The 24,577-nt window shown below is 38.5% G+C and overlaps 1 protein-coding gene across 6 annotated transcripts in view; it reads right to left on the bottom strand.

Moving 5' to 3' along the window:
- The window catches only part of LOC114144115 (glutamate receptor-interacting protein 2-like), a 37,905-nt gene extending 15,075 nt beyond the window's left edge, over positions 1-22,830 (bottom strand). For 2 of the 6 annotated variants that reach the window (XM_028016619.1, XM_028016659.1), the window contains exons 1-12: positions 22,463-22,830; positions 17,222-17,296; positions 14,863-15,001; positions 12,136-12,281; positions 11,199-11,282; positions 10,994-11,069; positions 10,200-10,345; positions 5,835-5,982; positions 5,572-5,741; positions 2,380-2,508; positions 2,008-2,169; positions 530-716 (exon numbers count right to left, since the gene is read on the bottom strand). In XM_028016619.1, coding sequence (XP_027872420.1) covers positions 530-716; positions 2,008-2,169; positions 2,380-2,508; positions 5,572-5,741; positions 5,835-5,982; positions 10,200-10,345; positions 10,994-11,069; positions 11,199-11,282; positions 12,136-12,281; positions 14,863-15,001; positions 17,222-17,296; positions 22,463-22,652 — 1,652 coding nt within the window. In that variant the 5' untranslated portion in view covers positions 22,653-22,830. Of the gene's footprint in view, positions 1-529; positions 717-2,007; positions 2,170-2,379; positions 2,509-5,571; positions 5,742-5,834; positions 5,983-10,199; positions 10,346-10,993; positions 11,070-11,198; positions 11,283-12,135; positions 12,282-14,862; positions 15,002-17,221; positions 17,297-20,467; positions 21,038-22,462 lie in introns of those variants that run through there. The other 4 variants (XM_028016633.1, XM_028016625.1, XM_028016641.1 and 1 more) reach the window with 4 other exon arrangements.
- Between the last annotated feature and the right edge of the window lie 1,747 nt (positions 22,831-24,577).

Here is a 24,577-nt window from a genome sequence, read left to right as displayed (position 1 = left end):
CAGTGTTCAATTTTGACCTTTCCGCTGAATAAGTTTGCATAAACCATTATTAAAAGCCATTATTAAATGGTTTAATAAATAAAACATCTGCAAAATGCATGTAAGGTTGAGGTTTAAAACTGACAAAATGTGAACAAGTTGAATGAATATTTCCACAGGGAACTGTACATCAAAACTTTACATTTTGTTGGCAATAGTCACTGAATTATTTGAAATTTGTTACATTTATAAACATACTTGTGTTTGGGACAACTCCATCACTCCAGTTAGAGAGATTTCCTTTGAGCTGCATTCAATCAGTAATGATCGTCCACTAATGTACAATCTAAGGCAGGGATTCAATTTGTTGCATTTAAAATGACAGATCACTCTAGATACAAGACATCCAAGGTCCTAATTAAACGCCCGCAGCTGAACGTCTTTCAGTTACATAGTGAGTGAATTTCTTCCTTCATTAGGACTGAGACCCTTCAGATAAAGGTGACCGTGTTTGCTGCCTGATTTCTGGTTAGGTGTCTGATTGGGTTACCTCTCAGCGGGGCTGTCGGGCTCTATAAAGCGGATGACCGGGGGTGCAGACAGCGTTTCTGTGGCAAACACGCCGCCCTGCAGCTGGATCCCAAAACCAGTTAGTGGGTCCCCCCTCAGGAGGACTTCACTTGTTTCCACATGGAAAATCTGTCCCCCGGGACCAACAGAGCTGGAGGACAAGGACACTGAGGAAGAGGGGAGAAAGAGAGAGGACACGTCACACAGAGATACCACTGGAAATGTGGCAGAGAGATGGAGCAAAGGAAGGGACCTTTGGAGATGGTATGAGAGGGTGAGGAGAACATACTGGCTCAGTGGCATGGGAATAGGAAGTGAATGAGTCACAGTAACGCTTACGTCAACAATCAGTTGAGTCTATTCAAGTTGAGGCTCAGGTTACGCAGAAATCCATTTTCACACCTCGGTGTAAGCACTTCAAGGCTCTGAACTGCTAAATTTACTAATAAGACCTGACAGCAGACAGAATTTCACTCCATGCAGGACTATTTAATGAAACTACATCACTTTTAGCAGATGGTCTAAACTGACAGGGGAGTGTGTGCTGTAAAAGCAGGCCTGGATTTAAGCATGTTAGTCGATCTTTATGTGTTGAGAATGTTTAATACACAGAACACAAAGTGCTTCAAAAAAGATGAGAATGAATTCAAAGAGAGGGGAAAATTTAATTCATGAGAAAGAACAACTATCATTGACCCAAACAGATCACAAAGAGCCTTTTTTTACTATTTGCCAGAAGATCTAAGACTTTTGGAAAAACATTTTGCTCCACAAAAGTGGAACTTTTTGAACACAGACACAAAACTAACACAGAATTTTGGAAATAATATTATGCAGACAGTCAAACATTATGGTTGTGCTGTGGCAGTCAGAGACTGCTTTGCTACTTCAGGGCCAGTAGTAGTTTCCATAATTGATGGAATTAAGAATTCTGAACTTGACCAGAAAATTCTAAAGGAGAATATCTTGCCATCAGTTTTTAATCTTAACTTCAGCTGCATTTGATTTTTTTTTTGCAGGAAGATGATCGAAAGTTCAAGTTCACCAAGAAAAAATAAATGTGTTGAAAAAAGTTTTGGAGAGGCCTAGTTTATTTTCGATGTGGATGAACGAACAATTCTCTGAAAAAGACAGGGAAAAAATCCCTGTTATAGAAAAACACTTATTGGCCATTACTGCTGCTGAGGATGGCACAACCAGCTGATAGATTTAGAGAGATTACTTTTGACAAAGGACCAGGTTGGTTTAGTTTGGATACATTGAATCTTCATTGTATTTGGTTACCTTTGTCCAATATATAAAAAAAGAAGAAATCTGTAAAGAGGCATAAGTAGGGGGATGTTTTTTTCAAATCACTACATTTCATCAGGTTGAAAGCACAAAATCACAAGTTTTAAGTTCGCTTTAAAATAATTAGCAGTGTCTAATTGCAATACAAAAGGAGATAATTTATCATACATGAGCTCTTGTGGTCCTTCTTCCTGTTCCTTCTCCTCCCAGTGGCGCTGCGGGGGCTAGTGGGGGCAACGGGGGCAATGGGGCAGGGCAGAGTGTTGCTACCTTGGCTGCTGAAGCCGGAGGTGGCTGTGGATGAAGGGGAGAAGCCGGCGCTCACAGCTGCTAAAGCAAAACAGAGCAACACAAGGGCTGATACAGCAATAAGAAGAAAATAATACAAAAAAATCATCACAGCAGTAGAATGGAGCAAAAAAGTAAAAAGGTTGTGACTATTATTTGGGTAGTCATGGAGAGATGTTTTAATAATTGGGCTGTTAAAGAGCCAGAAAAACGGCCCTGCCAGCAGCAGAGCTGTCACAAGTGATAACTTACATTTGCAGTGGTCCTGCTGGTTGTGTGGGTGGCTCGGGCTGCTCCATGTCTTGCTGTGGCTGGCGTGTGGGGGATGGCAGTAGTTGCTGCTTTGGTCCCAGTGATGATGGTTGCTTTTCTGTACTTTAACTGCAGCAGCAAGAACAAAAATAAACACATGCATCATTAAAATAAGATGACTAATTTTAAAAATCAAGTCCACTGGAAACTGCCAGAATTTGCTTTTCATGTCTAAATTTAAATCTCCGCCTGGAGGATACGCCAGCAACAAGTAATGGATATTTAATGTGTTTTACCCAGCACTTTTGATTGAATCCTGGAGTTTAATGTATTTGCAGATCAATCAGACAGTTTTTTTTGGGAAAATTATAGAAATATTTTTAAACAAATCTTACTTCTACTGGCCAGGCTCCACAGAACCGATTTCAGACTGAAGATCATTTTGATCATTTCATTCTGTCAAAGGGAGCAAGACTGGTGAACACTGTCAGAAAGTCCTGCTGACTGACTGCTTAGAGGCATGCAATTGTCCTTGATTGAGTACAGCTGAAGGCCTGATTGGTATTACTGCAGAGTTTGTGTCTCTTCATCTGATTGGTGCTGCTAAAAGTGCTTTGTTTCAGTCTTTATTCCCCCGTGCAGATTAAATTCACATTTCTAGAGTCTGGTTCATGTTAAATGGTTTCATCTTACAAATGAAAACCTTAGCATTTAGTCAGGCTGCATTCATGAAGCGATCAAAGGAAAAACAGCTGACCAAGTGTCTGACACTCATCTCAATTATTACCGCCTCCTTCCAGATTCAGGCAGCTGTTATCAGTCATTCAGTTACAAATTTGACATTCATCCTTGCCGCCCCGTTTGGAAAAGACTAATCTCTGACAGCTTGCTTGCATGGATGAAGTATTTTATTGAGAGATTGCTGACTGGCGCCTGGCATGCATGCAATACTCGAGGACCCTGGTTAAATCCAATCATACGTATTCAGACTACATGCAGCACGACCTCTGGGCCTTTTCAAGAAACCAAGATCTACAGAGCTCAAATCAGCCTGAAAAGCCCTGACTCTGCCAGCTTAAATTAAGCTCACCTAGGGCCCTCTTTTCAAGATATTTTGCTTTCAGTCTTAGTGGGTGGAAAGATATGTCTTCTAATCTTTCAGTCAGCCTCATTAAATCCTCTGAGAAGATTAAACAAATTGCATTTTATAATCATGCCTCCTCCCAGAGAAAAGGAGTTGTGAAAATTGTTTCACGTCAAAAGCACACTTACTAAACGATGAGTTGTTACTGAAAGCGAATATCAGAAAACATGCCTAGATTGTTACAATACTGGTTATCAACAGAAGTACGTGAATCATTTATCTGATGTAATATCTACAGTGTTACATCCACCTAAACAAGTTCAAACTGACATTATCATCTCACATGGTCCAAGTGTTGTTAAGAGATCTTTTTAATCTGCATGCAATAATGAATGGGATGTTTCTCTCATTTAGTGACTCCTCTAGTAAAAATGTGTAAAACATAAAAAAAAAACAAAAAAACATTTTATTATAGAAAAATTTAACCTGTCATTTGACACAGAGGCCCAAAGCCTCACACACCCTCCACCATACCTAAAAGTGAGAATGAAGTACTTTTCTTTATGTGTGAGAATAGAATAGAAAGCCAGCATCAAAATTCATGTTTATGTTTGTGACGAAAGAACAGAAAAGGATATTCAAACGGGATATCTTCCAAACACATGTTTTCCATGTAAATAATGTGTAATAGTTTTTATTGAGACTTGGTGATCCCAAATACCCATTTTTACAGCGGTTTTCTAGCAACAAGTTGTGGTGATTCTTGTACCTCGTTGCTCATCCTAAACATGGAACTTTGTCTTGTTTGGTGGCCAGAAGTTAAGTCATCTTGTGTGTCATTATATAGAAAGTCGTGAGTCACTACTTAAAAGTTTGTGGAGACTTTGAACTTAATAATCAATACAGTCTGAATTTAAGAAGAAAAAAAAAAAAACTTTAGTTACATTTATTCTATAAAGTCTGTGTGACACTTTTGATTTGTTCCTATGTTTAGGAACAAATCAACATGGCAGCCTGATTCAATGAATATCTATGCCAGACTGCTGTTATTGTTGTCCTGTCGGATGTCCCTCTGCAGATAGGAATAATGAGCATTAAAAAATATAACAAACTGAACTGAGAAGGAAAAGTAATGTTGCTAGATGTCAAGTAAGAGAAAAGTTATTCTCCTAAGAATCTGTCACAGATTTTTTTAAACAAATTTGACCATATTTAAAACAAATTATTAAATTTCAGTTTTAATGTTTAAGCTGAAACATTGAAAGAAGTAGAATCTGGGAACATGTTCAACAGTTTTATTTCCTTCTTTTAGCTTTCTCCCCTAGTGTGATCCATCACATCGCAGGGCTATAAGTTCTTGTAGCTGCTGATTCAAATATAAAACTGCAGGAACATGATCTCTGACAGAGAAAGCTCATCTGTGTGTTGTTTGATAATATCCATGCAAGTGTGCAAGCAAAGCAAAGGGTCATAAGCATACCAAAGAAAAATGATGATTCAAAATTATTCAGAAAGCCTGAAAAAAGACAGCTAAACCCTTCATGGCTGCATGTTACGCTGCAAAGAACAGAGTGGTCACTATAAACATGGTGAGACAAGGGTTTGGGGGAAAACTTGCACATGACAAAACCAAAAAAATCATAAATCACTTAAAAGTAGGACAGATTTTACAAAACCGCCTTTTGTCTTTCTTAAATCTTTATACTTTAGAGCCAGAAGACATAAAACCCTTGAAAGTATGAAACATGTTTGGTTATTTCATTGATTTCCAAAGAGAATAGGTCGTTTTAAAATATGCTTTTCTACAAGAATGAAAAAAACTGTTACTGAAAACCTGACCACAGTAAAAAGGAAAAGTTGTAAAAGTAGCTGGAATACAGACATGAATTTGCTTATGTGAGTTTCACCTCGGGGTAGCCATACTCTTTTCAGAATGTTTTGACATTTTACACTCCAGATAAATTATTTATTAATACCATCAGTAAAAATAGAGGTAAAAAACAGAAGCTGCAGGCTCTTGCTTACATCTTATCTTTTTTCTTTTTTTTCTTCATTTTTTCTTTAAAAAACCCCAATAAACTAGAGTTTCTGTCACCCGCAGGGCATACCTGTGTCTTGTGGCCTGATGGGAAGTCTGCTCTGGTTGGCTGGAAGAATCTCAAGTTTGAGATTCTCTGAGGTGCTGGCCAGCAACTGCGTTGCCTCCATCAGGGAGCAGCGCTCAGTGTTTGTCCCATCTATGGACAGCAGGATGTCTCCCACATGAAGCGCTCCACATCTGAGAGTCAGACAAAGACAGAGGCTCCATTTTAATGTCTGCTTTGTCAAGAGACACTTTGCACTGAAGGAACATGCAGAAGATTTGCTTCACCTTTCTGCCACACTTGCTGGCTTTATCCTGTCGATAACGATGACTTGCTTGTTTCTGTATGTTGTGGTTGTGAGGCTGATCCCCAGGCTGGCAGAAGGACCTTTCACTATTTCCACCAGCAGAGGGCCCGAGGCCTGCTGCACTGCCTCTGGAACAGACAACACAAGCATGCAGAACATTACACAGATCTACTGAATCTAAATCAGCAAAAAAGAGAAAAAGTTGATTTAGATTCAGCGAAAAAAGGAAAATGGTTTACAATCTGAACTGTGATGTAAACAATGCTTGTGTTTTCATCACAGTTCAGAGCTTGTGTGGATTACAGTTATGGGTTATTAAGGCCCCTAACAATCCCAACCTGAACATAAGTTATCTGAGTAATATTTAGTGACTTCTAGGAAACTAGGGATCAAAATTTACTCAATTTTTGTCAATAGCTTTGACAAGCTTTTATTGACAAGCTTTGTCAATAAATGAAAACACATTATATCACAGAATAAAACATTAGGATGAATTTAAGATGTGTTACAGTTGTTGTTGGGTTTTTTAAATTTTTTTACAAAGACTGTGTTACAGTTGTTGTTGGGTTTTTTTAATTTTTTTACAAAGACTGTAATAAAGTGAACCAGAAAATGTGGGATCCCACATTTAACCTTCATGAAGAAGCATTCTCCAGCTTGTTGGAAAGCAGGTTCTGAAAGTTTGTTGAATCTAGGATTCAGGTGGAGCAATTCGGCTTTCATCCAAGCTATAAAACATTGGACCACTTCTTTACCCTGGAGTTGCTGAGGGGTCAAATACATGAGAAAATACTTTTCAACAAAATTCTCTTCTGCAGTTTTTTCTATTCTACTTCTTACAAATCAAAGGCATGTCCATCCATCCATCCATCCATTTTCTTACATCTTTGTCCCTTAGAGGGGTCGGGAGGGTTGCTGGTGCCTATCTCCAGCTAATGTTCCGGGCGAGAGGCCGGGTACACCCTGGACAGGTTGCCAGTCTGTCACAGGGCACAAAGGCATGTCATATTTTCTTTATAAGTAGTAATCTTTTGCAAGTAAATCACTGTTGTACTCAGTACAAAAAGGAATGATGATTGCTGGGAATTATTTCACGCTTTAATTAATCTGCCAGCAGAAGGTCTGAATTGTAAATTTTGTGCAAAGGGAGAATATATGTGCCAACTATCCTTAGTGACTTGTCCTAGTTTGCACAGACCAGAGCAAAGAGCGTGATCTTGAAAATTAGTCACCATGACCAAATGGAGGTTATAATTAGGCCTTTAGTCATGTTGTGAGCTCTAGTATTTGGTGGCACATTCTGCTGCTTAAGAGAATCGATTAAACTAGGGTCTCTCTTCGCTGATATACTGATTTAAACATATCTTTACTTACTTTCACAATAACAATTTTACCAAAACACATAGAAATAAAGAAACAAATTTAAGGTGTTACAAAGGCACATTACAGGTAAAATTATGTAGTACAGTAAAGCACACGCCATAAACTCTCCATATAATTTCTGCTTTTCAAACAGAACTCTGCTTTAGAAATATATAGTTCCTCCCACAAGCTTACTGGAAACAGCTAGCTCATCCATTTTTGTGTATGCTTACTTACAAACACATACAGACACAAACATCTTGCAGAAGATATCTTATCATGTTGCAAAATGATAATGATATGCAAAATGATATGCTTAAAAATTCTATTTTAAGCATACGGCATTGTCCAGAATAGCTGGAACTGGTAAGTAAAAACCTTTATAGTAAACTTTTCTTTATTTTTTCTGCAGCAATTCTCACACTAAAAGTATATTAGTATATCACCAAACGTAGAGAACTGCAGCAGAAAGTGAAGAGTTGGAATCACAAAGTCTCCATAGCAACCATGAGACACTGGACATGACAACCAGTTGTTTGGGGAGATTTGTGATGTCCTATCATCAGAAAAGTAAACATCAGGAGTTTGCTAAACACACCTGGGGCTTTAACTGGAACCATGTGATTTAGACAGATGAAACTGAGATTTATCTTTTCAGGAACAAACAGTCCAGGGTCAGTTATAAAATAAAGGACAATTATGTGCAAAAGCATATAATTATCCCATATTAAATAGGGTGGTGGATCTGTAATTCTGTGGGTCTGGTTCCTATCCAAATGCATTGAATAATGAATCGCCTGGGGTATTTTAACTAAGTATTAGTTGTTGTTGTTCTGTGGGTCATTGTGAATCTTGCAGCAGAATCAAAAACAAGTTGCCAACTCAATATAAGTCCCAGTGGGTTGACCTGAAGAGTAGAGAGCATGAGAGAAAACACAAGACTCTGGAAGATCAAACACAAATGATTTAAAGATCCTTCTCTCCATGTGCCCAAACCAGAATATACTAAACAAATAAAATAATTGTTAAAAAGAAGGAGTAACAATTTGCCTAAATCAGTCAAAAACACAAGAATAGAGAGCAGTGTGCTACAAGTCAGGGTCGCTCCAATCTGAGCTGCTGGGGCTGACCTTCTAAAACAACAATAGAGACTGGATGCTGTCTGAGTATTTATAAGGATAAAGTCGATGTTGAAACCTGACAGAAAAGGGCTACAGAATCAGCATTGGACATGTCAGAGGAAATCAAAGTTTCTGCGACAGATCAGAAACTAAACATTGCATAATATCAACCTCTGCAGACCATGTCCAAGACAAACCCTTCAAATATGAGGATATAACTGAAAGAGACGACTAGGAAAAATGGTTTCTGACTATACAGAGGTTATGCTATGGTCAAATAAAAACAACTTTAATTTGTTCAGCTCATATGTGGTTCAGCATTTTTGGAGTTCCAAGAAAATGGCTGAGGTAGTGTAACAATAAAGGGCTAAATAAGAGCAAGACATGCTGGAACAATGATTATTAGAGGCAGCCTAGTGAATGCCTGTACAAAAAATGTCAAGCTGAAACCCAGTCATCAGAAGTTTTGCAAAGGAAGAACATTTCAGCATAACTACCTTTTTTTATTTCAAAACTAAATACTTTTCCAGGCTCCAGTTACAATTAAAAAAAAAATGTTTTAGGCAATATAATTCAAAATATTTATTGAATTCTGTATCTTCCACAAATCATAAAATGACACATTTGTGGGTTTTCAATTTGACTATGTTAAAGGACTATATTACAACTTTTTGACATCTGGACCAACTTTATAAATTTCTGAATTTAAACTTGATTATTGTACAAAAAGTTGTAACATGTCTCTATTAAGTTTTCAAAGTTTTGAATAGTGGGCATTTATCTGTGAATTCTTACAAATGTTGTCCATATTGTTGAATTGTGAAAAGGCAAAAAAATTATTTATAAACGGCACACTCATAAAACTTATCATAAGAAACCCTTTAGTTCTCACAAATACACATTTTTTATGTTTTAAATAACATTGAAAAAAAATAAAGTTTGGAATTCAAATATTTTCAAATAAATGTTTTCATTCTTATCCAGACTTGAAAATTGACAGAATCAGATTCCATACATTTCCAAACCTTCAAGACTCATAGTAATGCAGAAAAATAGAAAACCTATTATGTGACCAATTATGTTTCCTGATTTTAAACAACAGAGCTTGCAGGTTTCATCCAATAAAAAGTTAAGTAATTTTATAGTATAATTAACAATAAAACAATAATTCAAGTGAAATAATAAACACTAATAAAACAAAAGATTAATTCTGACAGATTAATGACTTAATATACAAGAAACATGAAACAGAAATAAAATAGTATAAGATAACCATTTGTCATGTACATTTTACCCTTTTGCAAACATGGAATGAATCTATATCTCAATGTTTTGTGAGTCAGAAGATTTTCTTCTGATGGATAAGGAAATAAAACAGTCAAATAAAACCTGCAGTATAAAGAAGACAATTAGGAAAAAAAATCCACTTTGGAAAATCTTTAAAAGCTAAAATGATATATTTGCTTTCTAGGTCTGACGCGGTCCTTACCCTCCCCTCCCATTTCAGTGAGCTTTTATTTGGAAGTGTACCAACATCTGCATTCACAGATTTATACACTGCTTCCAGTGTTTCTCAAATTCCCTTTTGATTACTTTATCATCATCAAGAATTTATGATTATATTTAAAGTCCAACTGTGTCGTTAGTACCATTATGATCAATGTGCACTCAGGTTCATGTTGCTCCCCTGGTGCCGTCTCCAGCACCAACAATCATCCACGCACCCAAACGGCCCCATACCCTCAGAGAAACGCTGCCCTACCATGCCTCCACATGCTCTCCGCATTTGTGTATGTGTGTGCGCGTGTGTTGGCGGGTGTGTGTGTGTGTGTGGGTGTGTGTGTGTGTGTGTGATTACTCACCCATGACAGAAACGTCATACTCGATCAGGAACAGAGCTTCCTGGCCGCTCTGCATCAGCATGGTCAACGCATCAGCGTGCCTCTCTCTGTTCAAAGGCATCCCATCTATGCTTAAAACCCGGTCTCCGGCCTTTAGTGTGCCCTCTCTGGAAAAAAACCCAAAAAACAATAAAACCCTTCAAACATGAACAAGGAGAATAAAACCTACCAAACTGGGCCATGATCCTCACAGCAGAGTTTAAGCAGCAGTCACAGTGACTGACTTAGCAGTGAGGATCTCCTCGCAGGTGGGACAAAGGATAAACAAGATAAATGGCCATAAAGGCTTTGATGCAGCATTATGTTTGCTCCACTGTTTTGGTGCTCTCAGTTTTTCATAGAGAAAAGTGCAAGGCTACATTAGCCTCGGGATGAGCGCCGCCCTTTCTGTGTTAAAGATGCTCTTCATGTGTTGCAGCAACAATTTTGTGCAGCAAGAAAAACTGGGATTTTGCAACATAAATGCACAGCAGATTTTTAAACTCATGAAACAGAAATTATAATGATGATTATAATTAGCATTAATAATTAATGCTAGATTCCATGTGAAGAATATGGTGACGTTTGATTTAATGCATAAAAACAAGAAAATTAGTCAAATGGTCATTAGTTTGTATGCCTCTGTACACATGAATGCTTACATTCTTTAATTTTAATGGACTCATCCATGCAAACCTCCCAGATAATCTCACACACCAGAAACCAGGTGAAACACAACCAACCCCTATAAATAAACACATCAGGCACATCCTGACCTGTCGGCTGGACCCCCGGGCCGGACACCGGTAACCACCAAAGGACGAGACCTTCGCCAGTCTTCATGGAAACCTCCTTCAAAACAGATTTCAAGAAAGTATTATAATATGGAAGGAAAAATAAGTCTAAAAGTTATAAGTTGTATTGGACATTGTAAAGTTCCTAAAATAAGAAAAAGCAAACAACCACATCCAACTTACTTACCTCTCATGACAAAGCCAAAACTGTTTCCTTCCTTGTGTAAAAACACTTCTATGGTTTTAGTTATGACTCCCGACGGACTCTGGACTACAATAAAAGAGAAAATTAAGAATTACATAGAAGCGGAAAATGTCCACATCTGCAAACAGAATCGTGTGATTGGGTCTTGTTAGAGAGTGTGAATTATGTTATGCTTAGAAAATCATTTTATTTTGTTTGTGATAAATGTATCTATTCTTTTGTGGATACAAAAGAATAGATACAATGTACAATGTTCATGGTTTCTTAAAGGTTTTACCTGAGAAGAAGGAATTAAAAGCTGTCAATTTTATTCTGTGTGTTGGTTTGAAGAGTGTAATATTAACAACATGGCGTTGCTTCGGGAGAAAATAATTTATTTTATTTAAATGACTTCTCCATCTTCTTGTTCTTTTCTTTTTTTAAATTTCCAAGTTGAAATTAGGTTTTACAAAAGAAAAATATATATATTTGCTAATTATGATTATATATTTTTTACCTGCATTTTAACGGGGAAATAGTCGGATTTTTGTAGAATTGGGAAGTTATTGCAGACTCAAAACATTGAGAAGAATCTCTTTCTTTTAAACGAAAGGCATAGTTTCCTAGTTTGTTTAGTTTTCTTTTGTTGGTCTGAACAAAGATGGGACAAAGATGAGATGTTTATCTCATCTTTGCTCAGCAACAAAGATGGGATTTGGGTCACTCCTTTTGAAAGTGCTTGTCATATTTTGCTAAGTTTAATTAATACAGTACATACTGTAGGTTAATGTTTGTTTGTGCTCCTGCTTTCCATTTCAACAGATTTTACTTGTAAGTTCATAAAATTTTGGGAGAGGGATTTCATACTCCAGTTTTGCTTTTAAAAATAATATATAAACAAACTTTTTCCATTTCATTTATTTATTCATTCTGTTCTCACCATATGCAGGCAGCTCATACTCCACTTCCAGGACGACTCGCTCCCCAATGTTCTTCAGTAGGCTAATGATTTCATCGTGCCGGAGCTTTGACAGGTTGATGCCATTCACTGACTTGATGTAGTCGCCCACATTCAGCTGGTCGCTCCTGTTCAGAGCCACAACAGACTGTTAAGGCCATCTAGCTTTCCTTTACTCACTGGTGAAAGCAGAAAGCTGCACATCAAATTTACACAAACTCAAAAATGTCCACATCTGCACATTTGAACTGCATACCAGCAAATGTTTACCATCATTCCACCAAACCATCCCTCTGATTTAAAGACAATACAAAACACACCCAGCTTTTACTCCACAATGTAGGACATAAAGTAAGCCCTCCAAAGCTACTATTAACATATGTTTGGGTTTACCACCGACTTTAAAATCCCAAAGTGGCCAACAGCTGACCAAAACAGTCACATTAAATTAAAATTGGTTTGAATGTTTAGAAACAACTGGAAATCTTCAAGGAACCATTCTATCATTAACTCAAAGACGCTGAAACAACATCAGCCTTGGAGTCAATTTAAACCAGAATGGAATAAAAGGGTGCCAACCAAGAAAGAAGGCTCTGCTGCAATATCAGCATGGCTATGAGGCATTGAACCAAATCTTAAGCATGGTGCTGGCAGCATCATGCTTTGGATCTTGTTCTATTAGAATTGTGCGAGTGCATCACGCAAAGTAAGTGTAAGAATAAGGAAGGGCACTGGTTTCAAATTATTTAGGTTCAACTCAATAGAACAGTTGCATGGTTAAAACTTTGAGATGTTTTGGTATTTCAACAGGACAGTGATCCTAAATAAACACCTTAATTGGTTTTGGAACAGACTAATTAGACCAACATTAAGATTCTGGAATAGCCCCAATCTCAACCCGATTTAAAAACCAGCCAATTTAAATCAACTCTGTCATTTATAAGTATAAGAATCGGGACCAATCTAGCACAAATTATGCCAAAAATCAATAGATGCTTTTAAAATTAATATACTATTTGTGCTCATAGTGAGTCTATGTTAGCATATGACCAGAGTTGTAACTCTGTTATGTGATTTTTAACATCTCTGCAGGCAAACATAGAAGGACACCTGTGTAGAAAGCAAAACTGATTTGGAAGTAAGATGACTGACAGTCTCTCCCTCTTTGACACTGGCAGAGATGACTATATGGTGTCTCACATCTGACATTCTGAGTCAACGCGCCTCTCACTGGAGAGCTAATTAATCAAATAGATGTCCTGCCCTTCTTGCCCTTCTCACCCTTTGGGCTCCTGTCAATCAGCCGTGACAGCAGACAGAAGACTCCAAAGCTTAGCAGGGCTGAACGTCACGATGGTCCAGTCCCGTTACACACGTAGCCGTTCTGACCCAGCGTGTCTCCACCCATTAAATTAGCGGGTACTTTCACATAGGCATGAACTCAGCTGTGTGAAGACAAGCTGCTTGGCAGAATTAGCATAGTGTCCCTTAGACGTGACAAGAAATGACATATTTTGGCCAGGACATTTTCAAAGGATTGTGTCATTCTTGCTGAACTGAGGGTGTTTTTTTCACATCAGTGACATGCAGGATGACACACCATCCCTCACCCCACCCACAAACAAGGTAGAAGTAACAGGCTTTGAATAAAACATTTATTGTTTCCATGCTACTTAAGTGTATATACAGAAGGCTAGAACATTTTTGGATTAAGATTTCTGAGATAGATTTTAGTCGGTATTGTGGACTTACTAAAATTGAAAACTGTAAATGAGTAAATTTTATTTGTACAGCTAAAAATTACAACATCTTAAGTGCAAGATAAAATAGAAAAAGAAATCCAAAGTAAAAGGTAGTTTTAATGTGAATGTCTTCTCCACTTTCTAAATGAGCAACAATAATCAAATGAGTTTTCTATTGCTTTAAATTAAATGCTGTCAATGGAAAACGTGTGTTTAGTAGATGCCTCTGTGCAGGACTGCGCTCTGCATCACCTGTTTCTTAATACCAAATGCTTTTTGGTATTAACATCTGTCTCTTTTTCATGTTTCAGGTTTTTGGATGATGAAAGGTGTGCAGGTTTGCTCTACTGTGTGTTTAGGTTCTGTTAGGTTTGGTCCAGAATAGTTTGTTGGATGCGTCTGACTCCAAAGATTCATGTGTGATTTTTGCTGTAAGAAGAGCTAGTCTAAACATGACTTGTTGTAATCGATATAAATTTCAGGCATCAGGTCAAAACAAGAATATTTGTGAAAATACAAGACTTCAGTTCATGGAAGTACATGGCCGTATTGTTGGCCTTGATGACATTTGGAAAACATCAGATCTTAATATCTTTCTGTTTTGTGTTCACAGAAAACCAGTGGTTTATCTAGCTACTGGGGAAAAATATCTCATTACCATCTGAACAATAAGGTTTTATTTAAAAAGTTCCCTCTGGCTAACATCTGCTATTTTAGCATTGAAAGAACTTAGTTGTACTTTATTAATGATTTAACTACTTTGTAAAATGTCTTATGGTGTCATGGTACTTGACAAATGAATATCAGCTTTGTCTTAGTACATAACAAGGCGGCTAATAAAACATTCTGAATAACAACAATCTAGACACAACTATTAGCCTTTAAAACATTTGCGTGCAGAGCTGGATGCCTGACCAGTTTGCTGGCGTTGCCAGGCTCAGAGCACATCACAGAGCACAGATCTCACCTGGCAGCCAGCCCACCTGGCCGTAGGTTTGACACTCTGGGCTTGCCATCTTTATCAGAGCCTCCGGAGATGGTGAGGCCAAGGCTGCTGCCTTCCCTTTTCATCAGCTCCACCGTGGTCACTCCTCGATACTCCTCTGCTGACAGATATAGACGCAGGCACAAACCCACAGAAAGAATTAGCCTCTGCTTGACAGAGCTGCCCTGTCTGTGAGGCATGGAACGGCTTTTTTTTTTCTGAATCTTTCGGAAAATGTTTTCTAAGATACAACCACGGGGAACAGTTTCCAGCTACTTTCTCTTCTCTTTGTTTCTTCGCATCGCAAAGAGAATCTTTGTGTGGAAATCTGAAGGAAACTAGGGAGCTTAAGAAAATTTTAAAAGACACATAAATACAAAAGTAGGTGAACACTAACGTGACATGTATGTCCATAGTTCGTTAAGAAAAACACTTACTTGTAAAACTAATGTCTTGCTGATTTTGTTTGAATTTTGTTTGAATAATAATCACAAGGTGCTACTACCCAAGTACTCAGGATTGGTTTAACACACTGGGTGTGAGCAAAGCTGTAAAGCCAAAGGTTTTCATAGTTTGTTGATTTGGAGCAAACAGGATGTTTTAACACCACACCAAGAAAGGAAGAGCAATAATCTTACAGAAGTTATTGTGGTACCCATTTATGTAGAAAGTAGTGTGTCCATACATATCATATTCTCCATCCATCTATCTGTCAACTTTTACCAACTTCTTTGTCTACTGAAAAAACAGCAATCTCATAGCATGATGCTGCCACTATCATTTTCAGATGATGAATAAAACCACAGGTCGAGGTCGGTAACTCAAGAGCGGATGTCCTGCAATTTTTTAGATGTTTGCCTGCTTGGATGCACCTGGTCTAAATGACTGTATGATTGACAGTTCTGAAGAAACAATTCAATTACTAGAATCCATTACTGGACCAGGGGATCTTCTAAAACTGACAGGACACCAAGAGGTTTGAAGTTGCACTATGTTCTGTGAGTTGCAAAAAGCTCTGAATATTTTTTTTTTATTATCAGACTCTGTTACAAACATCATCACCATTTTATTTCAGTTCCAGACGTGTGTGAAGCATGTCACACTTTTCATATTTTTTCTTTGTGGAAAATATTTGAAACCAGGTATCATTTTTATTCCACTTCACAACTATGCTTTACTTTGCTTTGTTCTATTAAATAAAATCCCAATAAAATACATCATCAGTTATGGATTTAAAGTTAGAAAATGGTAAAATTTTAAACGGTATTAGTTCTTTTTTTTTGCAATCCACTATACAAGTAAAACTCCACATATAACATGTTAGATGTTAAGTTCATGTTAATACGAGTAGAGGATACTGAACAAGTATGACTTATTTGGAGAAGTTGCAGCAAAAACCCTTACTTTTTTACAAAACAGAATATAGCATAGTTTAATATGTAGTAGTATTTGAACAAACCAGATGATTTCATTGACAATGTTGTTTTCGTAAGAGAGACCGAGACAGATATTCCTGAACATAATGCTCTTTGTCACTTTGAGCTAAAAACAAAAGCCCTGCTATCAGGCTATGATGGAAAGATCAGGATTTGGTTTAGTTTTCAAGGAAAAGAAGAAAATTTCTTAAAGAGAAAGGATCCGAGGTATTGCAAAGTGTAAAATTCAGACACATTTAGACAAATCACCCATTATGGAACATACAGTATGTTACATCATAAATAAGAGACATACTTTAAATCATCGCATAAAACGTTTTCCTGAAAGCAGTACAATATTAAGCTCATTAGGATTTTACGTTCTGCTTCAATGTTTTGCCTTTAGTTTTTATGTATTGCAGCATGCTGTGTTTCAGCTTATGTTTTGGTTACCGTACTTAATTTTAGATCTCCAGGAGCTTGACAATTTATTTAACATTGACAGTTTATTAAGTAAACAGGGTTGACCTATTTTAGTAATGATTTAAAGTCAGTTTTAAAGCCCAATTTTATTATTACATTGATTTTAAAAAAAAGAAAGAAAAAGGAATACAATTGTAATTGATGTGTGTTTTCATTGTGTCACGAGAGAACTCATTCTGTCTTGAGGTCCACTTTGTGCTGTGCTGGTAAATCTCTGCTTTGTCCATCATGCCAACAGCAGTTTAGTACCATGACAGGTATGCCACAAGTGCATTTTTTTCAACTTATCTAAGCATTTATAGCATCAAAAGACAAAGCAAACCACTGGAGGCACATAATTCAAAATTCAACAAAGACTGCATGCAATTTTATCCTCTTGATAACCCAAGAGGGTTGTGACTCAGACAGCACATGAAACAAAGTAAGGTTTGACTGTAATGTACCTGAAAGGCTTCGCCCCCGGGAGGAATGCGATTGGTCAGTTGTCTCTTTGCTCCCCTTGGAGTATGGTCCTTCATCTGAGGAGACAGCAGAGAGGTGTATGAGGTTATGCAAAGACTGCAGCAGAAAGACAAATACGCATGACTGCCTATTCCTGACAGAAACCTACACCTTAGTGTTCTGAACTTTAACCTGAGTTAAAGTACTGCAGCAGTGATTCAGACCAAATAAAAGCCTTTAAAGGCATTCATTCAAAAAAAAGAATACATCTGCAGAAGAGCTGAAGTATGCAACCACTTGGGCATGGAAACAGCATGCAGTTAATGGACTGATTTTGGATGGGGAGAAAATGATCATTTGCATGTCATTTACAGCAGCTGCTACAGAAAGCAGCAAAATGTTCAATCTGTTCAGCAGAGAAACAGATTTTTGTTCACTTCTCACACATACTGGGGCCCATTTCTGACAAGGTTCACAAATTAGCAGAGTCAGTCCCCAGCCATCTGAGCCTGAACACAGAAATGAAACCATATTAGCAGTCACGCTGCTGAGGAAACTGACTTGGCGCTTTGTAATCCTGTCCACTATGGACGACATTTTCAGGTGTCCAGCATAGGGATTAAACATCACTCTGCACACCTGAAGAAAAGCCTAGACAGATTTTTATTTTAAAGAGGGAACAAATGACTGTAAGCACAAGTTACAATGCTGTCAAAGGTTTACAACACAACCTTTTTCATAACTTACAGTGTCTTGCTAAAGTCTTAATATCCCTATAAGCCTTTTCCAGATTTTGTCACATTTCATCCATTAACTGACACAAAGCTGTGCATAATTGTTCAATGAAAGGAAAAATATGTTGAAAATGGTATTCAACCTATTTTTACACTCAATTCAAGAATTTTGTGTTCATTTGTTTCTTATTCCCATTGATACCCCAGAAGAAAATCAAGAGGAAGCAACTAACATCAGAAATCCTCTAATTGTGTGTGATTTAATCTCAGTTTTTCTATGAAGTTCTCCTAGAAAAACCAAGGAACATAGAAGACAGGAATAAAGTTGTAGAAAAGGTTAAAGCAGGGTTAGGTTCTAATAGAAGAACCCGATCTTTAAACACTTCATCTGAAAATAGAAAGAGTATGGCACGATTGCAGACTGCATGTTACTCTAGAGAAGAAGCTATGAGGCTGACTGTAATTTTGGAGGAACTGCAGGGAACTACAGTTATTAGTATTGCACTCCACTAATCTGGCCCTTATAACTGCATGGCAAGAAAGTCATAAAAGGTCATTTTTTAAAGTTTGAACTATGTAGATGGCATGCCACAAACATGTGGAAAAATACTGCTCTTCTCAGAAGAGGCCAAAATTGATCAGTTGGCAAATGTGTAATATGGTTTATGTGGTAGAAAACTAACTGTGCACATAAACCCTTAACACACCATCTCCACTAAATAAAAAATTCAAAAACAAACAAAAAATAATAATAAAAACAGTGATGGCGCCAGTCTCACCCTGTGGGGGTGTTTTAATCCCGATGAGACAGGCATGATGCTCTGGGTTTATGTAAAGATGAGTTGAGCTAAATAGAAGAAAACCTGTTTGGCTGCAACAGACTGAGACCAGGGCAAAGGTTCACCTTCCAGCAGGATGACCAATTTTAACACATTGCCATAGATACAAAGGATGATTTAGCTCGGAGCGTGTGCTGGAGTCCCAACTAAAATCCAATTAAGAAACTGTGAAAAGATTTGAAATCTGATGGTCACGGACACTTTCCATTCAATCTGAACTTAAAACCTTTCTGATTTCTATCTTTCCTGCTTTTCGTACTTTACCTTTGACTTCAAAGCAATCGTTTTGCTTTGTTTTAGTTTTTAATGCAAAATTCTGTAAAAAAAGAAAAAAAAAAAAAAAAACATTCTGTCGTAGTTGTAATGTGATCCAGGGTGTGAATACCTTTGGAGGGCACTATTTCATGAGTAACATTCAAGGTTGAAGCACAGTCGCCTAACCAAGAGGTCAGAAACAACTCATTTTTTAAAGAATACACATTAAATCTGAGTTCATCAGTTTAAAAAGGTAAATGCCACATCAACTAAACTATGGGCGTTTCTAGCCCTTCTCTAGCTGTGGCTGTGTCCATCAGCCAAACCTGAATCCTAGGAAAGAGGGGCCAGAGGACATCAGGTCCACTCCTTTATCTCTGCCTAAAGTGACTGTCTGCATCTGTCCAGCTGAAGCTGAAACCTTCAGACAGCCGAGAGGTATGGATCCTTCATCATACCTTCAGTGATCTGAAGCCTTCGGGCAGCTGAGTGAGACTAGAAGTAGTGAAAAAAAAAAACGTTAGCCGCTGAAGCAGCTGCATGACTCAGCCCTCAATCACAAAAATATCTCCACTGCATTCACATTTCATGGTGATGTAGAGAACACACACATCCGTGATGGAATTTCACTTTTCCCACATCCTTTGTTCGAACAGTGCGCCCAGTTGATTTGAACACATGCACGCACAAAGTGAATGACACATCCCAAACACTTTAGGCAAGGCAAAAGCAGAGTAACCATGCAGGCTCCCTGGAGCCCTAACAGTCCAGCAGCTGTCCTCTCTGTCAAAAGGCAGCATTAGCTCTGGGTTGCACTGAGCCGATGGAGTTGCACGTGACCAAACGTTACTATACCATCAAGCTGTCGGCCAGCAATCCTCCTCCAGCTTAAAATAACCACCACTCACCCCAACAGCCAGGGTCGATTACACACAACCCCAACAACAATGCATAACGCACTGATCTGTCTGCCAGTCTGTAGCCGAACCGAGTTATGCTTATATAATTAGAGGCTGAGCAGAAGCATGACCCCTCCTTTATAAATAAATAGAGCTAATTAACTTCTCGTTTGAATAAGGGCACTGCGTGACATCCATCTCATATCTAACAGGAATGAGGCTTAAATATGAAGCCAGACATGACACCGAAATCATAATCCTTTTTTCAGATGTAAAACTTTATTTTTAAAAGTGGGCGGCCCCATATCTGGTTTATGTTGCTATTTCTGCCCTAATTACACATAGTAAGATGCTATGCCGAGCTGGTGGCCCCGTCCTCTCACATCTAAATCTGTTCCAGTCTATCAAAGTCACTGACCAGGCATTGTAGCGGGGCGGATGGACGCAGAGGAACACTCATTCACGAAACATAGATCAGTGACCTCCTACAGACCCTAAAGATCAAAGTGGGGTCCTCTTACCAATGCTGTTCTTGGTGTCCCTCCTCAGACCACACAGCATGGCTGCAGCTCCTCTGGAAGCTGATCTTCACCTTAGTGTGTAAACAGTCGAGGTTTCACCTGAGAGACCAGGTCTCAGGCGCTCACATGAGACACGGAATACATCTCTGCTTCTCCACTTCCAACATTTTCTTCAACCATGCTGCTTGTTAAAAGATAAGTTAATGCTGTCCCTCCAAACAGAGTCCCAGTCTCCTTCTTTTTAAACTTGCAGGATGAATCCTTTGCAGTCCTTACTAGTGGAACCTCTGAGATCAGCTGAGATCTTTGTGAAAAGCCATAGCAGGGAGAGGAATGACTTGTGCCCTATTCTTGGCATCTCGCTGTGGCCCCGTTTTTCCAGCTATTCTTACAAATGGTTCGTGGGTTTGGCAGAGATTTTTCTCATGCCCTGTTCACACACTCACATGAGCTCACACACATAACCCTTCTCTCTCTCTCCCTCTCTCTCTCTTGCTCAGCGGTTGCTCATCCTCTCTTCCTCTCTGCCAGAGGGGCTCAGTGAGGCAGCCACACACGATAGTCACTCCCCCCTTCCCCTTTCCTCCTCTGCACACAGGCACGCACAAACTCACACTTTATCCCACCAAGTCCTGAATTCCACCCTCTCACACATGCACAGTTCACACAATGAGATTAGACACGACACAGCGGCGCACACACCACAACACCGAACTGTCGGCACAATTAACACCACCTGCACATTCACAGTCAGACTCTGTGTCACGTTTTTCTCACATAGATCCTGTACCCACATTATAGAGCGTGCATCTTCACAGTCCTGGTGTGTGTCTCTCTCACCCTCTCTCTCTCACACACACATGCATATGCAAAATTCCTGTGCCGAACAGCTGCCTGCATGCCTTGCAGTAGAGACTGGTTTAAAGTACAGCGCAGCCGCCACACTGGTGATAGATTCACATTGCAGTCATGGGAAAATAAATAAATCATGTCTAACAGAGAAGAGATGCAACACTTGAACCTGAGCAACTTTGTAAAATTCAAAAGTATCCACATTGAAAGAAGGTTTAGATGACCTCTTCGTAAGTCTTGACCCAGTGATGCTTCTGAACCCAAACACAGATGGGATCGTTTGTCATGCACACATGTCCCAGCGCCTGCTGCTTCCTGACCCCCACAGGCGACCCCTCTGAATCTCCTCTGCCTCATTTTTTTGGTTCAGTGCAGATGAAGTGCTGTCCTTACCAAGATTTTAGATGAAAACACAAGATGCAACACCAACAAATTCAGATTGTGCGCTGAGGAAATACATCCTCACACTTTTTTCCCAGTTTTTTTTTTTCTTTAACAGATTTTGAAAGTGATCACAAAGAACTAGCAGCAGAATTCTCAGACGTTCCAGTGGACACAGAACACATCAGCGTAGACAATTTCCTTAGAGACTGTTGTCCTTAATACCCCATTTACAGTGGGTGTGAGTGTAGGCTTTTTGAGCAAAACTAATTAATTTTCTGCAGGATAATAAGAAATGTGAGATGAAACAGTGTTGGACAAAACAAAAGAAAAATCCTCCAGGAACAAAAAGCAATAATTCACAAAGAGGAAGATGATTAAACTTAATCATATAGTAGGAGAAAAACCTGACGTGAAAATATACTGTAGCATAATTTATCCCAAATTAGTCAACGTTTTTACTTTGAATTGATGCTCTAGTTAAGATTGATGCAATCTCTGGTTTCTCCTGATCAAACCAACCACACTGCCATCTTATGGTGGTCAGCTCCTGCTGCAGAAGGAAGCTGCAGGATAAAAAATGACCTGAAATTCAAAAACAACCTTCTAATATTTAAAGTTGTAAATTCCAGATTACAATCATGCAAAGAAATTTCACCCATTTTTGATTAATATCTATAAAGATACACACAATATCTAGTTAAATCTAAGTGGCAATTTAACAGCAATTTTCTACAGGTAAAGCTTTCCCATTTGTTTTACCTTTGGTTCTCCCTCTGATGATGCCCAGTCGACATCTGAGTGAAAAAGAAAACATCCTCCTCCTTCCTCCAGTACACCGGCTGCCTTTCCTCAGGGAATCTGTCTGAGGAAAGGCGAATAAAAGCTGTTTGGGGGTGAGGTGCCCTTTTCCAAACACTGCCCTTGCTGACATGTTCATTTTCTGACCCATCAAAACAAAAACAACAAAAACAGGATTTTGTCCTACTCCTCGGTTTGCAGCCTGTGCCTGCCCTGTTGCTCACGTGCTCTTCTTTCCTTTTCTGGAGAACATCCAGTCCAGTCAGGTGAGTCTTCCACAAACAGGTGCAGATTCTCAAACAGGGCAACGCTCTGTTTTTTTCCCCCCCTCCCAGCCTTTCCGAGTCTGTTTCTTCCTAACCTAAGCAGCTATAAGCCGACCTGCGGAATAAATGTTGTGTTTTTACATCTCTGGCAATGTCAGCTTTGCAGGAGCAGATGGCAGAGAGTTCACGGCTGTGGGGCACAGCTTGCCTGCCAGAATGCAATGGAAACCTTCTCTGCAGGGACTCGGCATTCTACCTTGTAAAACAATGCGCAGTCTGAGCGAGCAAATGCAGGGCAATGTCATCTAACGCTAAATTTCTGCAACACATCATCCAAGGACACACACAACCCTCAATCTTGGAGATATTCAGTGGACCTTTCCGGCCATTTGGCAATAACTTTTCTACCAAAGGACCTTCCGAGAGTCATACTGTTTATCCCTCTCTCCACCAAATGAGGAGTTTGAGATAGCGCAGAGAAAAAATACTTTGTTTTTAGGTTCCATTGTTTTGTATTGGGTAACATTTTCTTCTCCTAATAAAAGAAATTTGAAAAATGCCTTTTATATTTACCTGAGTTACATTTGGCTAAAATTGTATTTTCCTAGTCAAATGAGAGTAAAAGAATAAACAGATCAAAGTAGCAAACAGACATACATGGTGAATGGTTTTGATTTCCTCACCCTCCAAATGTACCGTCACTACTGCTTGTCTGACACTTTGGTGAACTAATGCTGACACAATGAAGCCTCTACTTCTAGCTTTAGGTTTGAAAATGAATCTTTAGATCAGCCTCTACTTCTAGCTTTAGGTTTGAAAATGAATCTTTGGATTATTTTGAAATTACTCGTCTCAGTCCCAGAAATTTCTCAGATCTGCTTTTATTTCACAAGCAATCCAAATCCCTCATGTCTTCTGATAAATAAGAGCTAAAATTCTCCTTGTTAGTATAGTGGTGCGTATCCCCGCCTATCACGCGGGAGACCGGAGTTCGATTCCCTGACGGGGAGTGAAGTTTGTTTCAGGTCCCTTTTGAAAATGAGATCTAGATCTCAACGGGATTTACCTGATTAAATAAAGAATTATTGTTATTAAAAACACCAGTGTATCTCTGAGATGAGACAACTAACCTTTTCTGAGACTATTGATGCTTTTAAAAGCAAAAATATCTTGGTTTTAATTGTAACACTTAACCAAATTTTACTTTTTTTAACCAGATTTTTCTTAAAAGAACATCACCCATGTATAATAATTACCCTTCCCGGCATGCTTCTTGTTTAGCTCAGTAGCTGTCATTTCTCACTGTTTTATTTGACTTAAAGCACTGTGTTGGCACTATTATGACAGTTGCCCTAAAAATAAAGATTGATACTAAAGGTTGTGTCAGGTGTCATTAGTGATTTCACACACTGCTAGGTTCAAAAAATTATATAAGGAAAAATATGTCCTACTATATAATTTTAAAAGGCATTGAGAGCACCAATTTATGATGGCCAATAATTGTAAAAAAATTAATATTAAGCTTCTTGACACTACACGGTACAGGGAAATCTATAAAAACTTAGTTAAAAAGTTGCAATGTTTGTCATACATTTCAGAAAGTATACCATCAAAATATTTAAAGTCTTTATTTCTTGTAATTTTGGTGACCATGCCTTTTAACAAAGAACATAAATGATTAAGAGACTTTCATTTTGATAAGCTAGAAGTCTTAAGCATGAAGTCCCTTTCTGTTTAAACCTGACTCACCCATTCACACTCTATGCCCCAAGTGTCAAAGCAAACCATTTTTAGCTTTAAAGCTTGTGCC

Source organism: Xiphophorus couchianus, chromosome 1 (assembly GCF_001444195.1).
Source record: "Xiphophorus couchianus chromosome 1, X_couchianus-1.0, whole genome shotgun sequence".
In the NCBI taxonomy this organism is placed as follows: Eukaryota; Metazoa; Chordata; class Actinopteri; order Cyprinodontiformes; family Poeciliidae; genus Xiphophorus; species Xiphophorus couchianus.
Note: the sequence above shows the minus strand (reverse complement) of the source record. Positions and strands in the feature narration are given on the sequence as shown.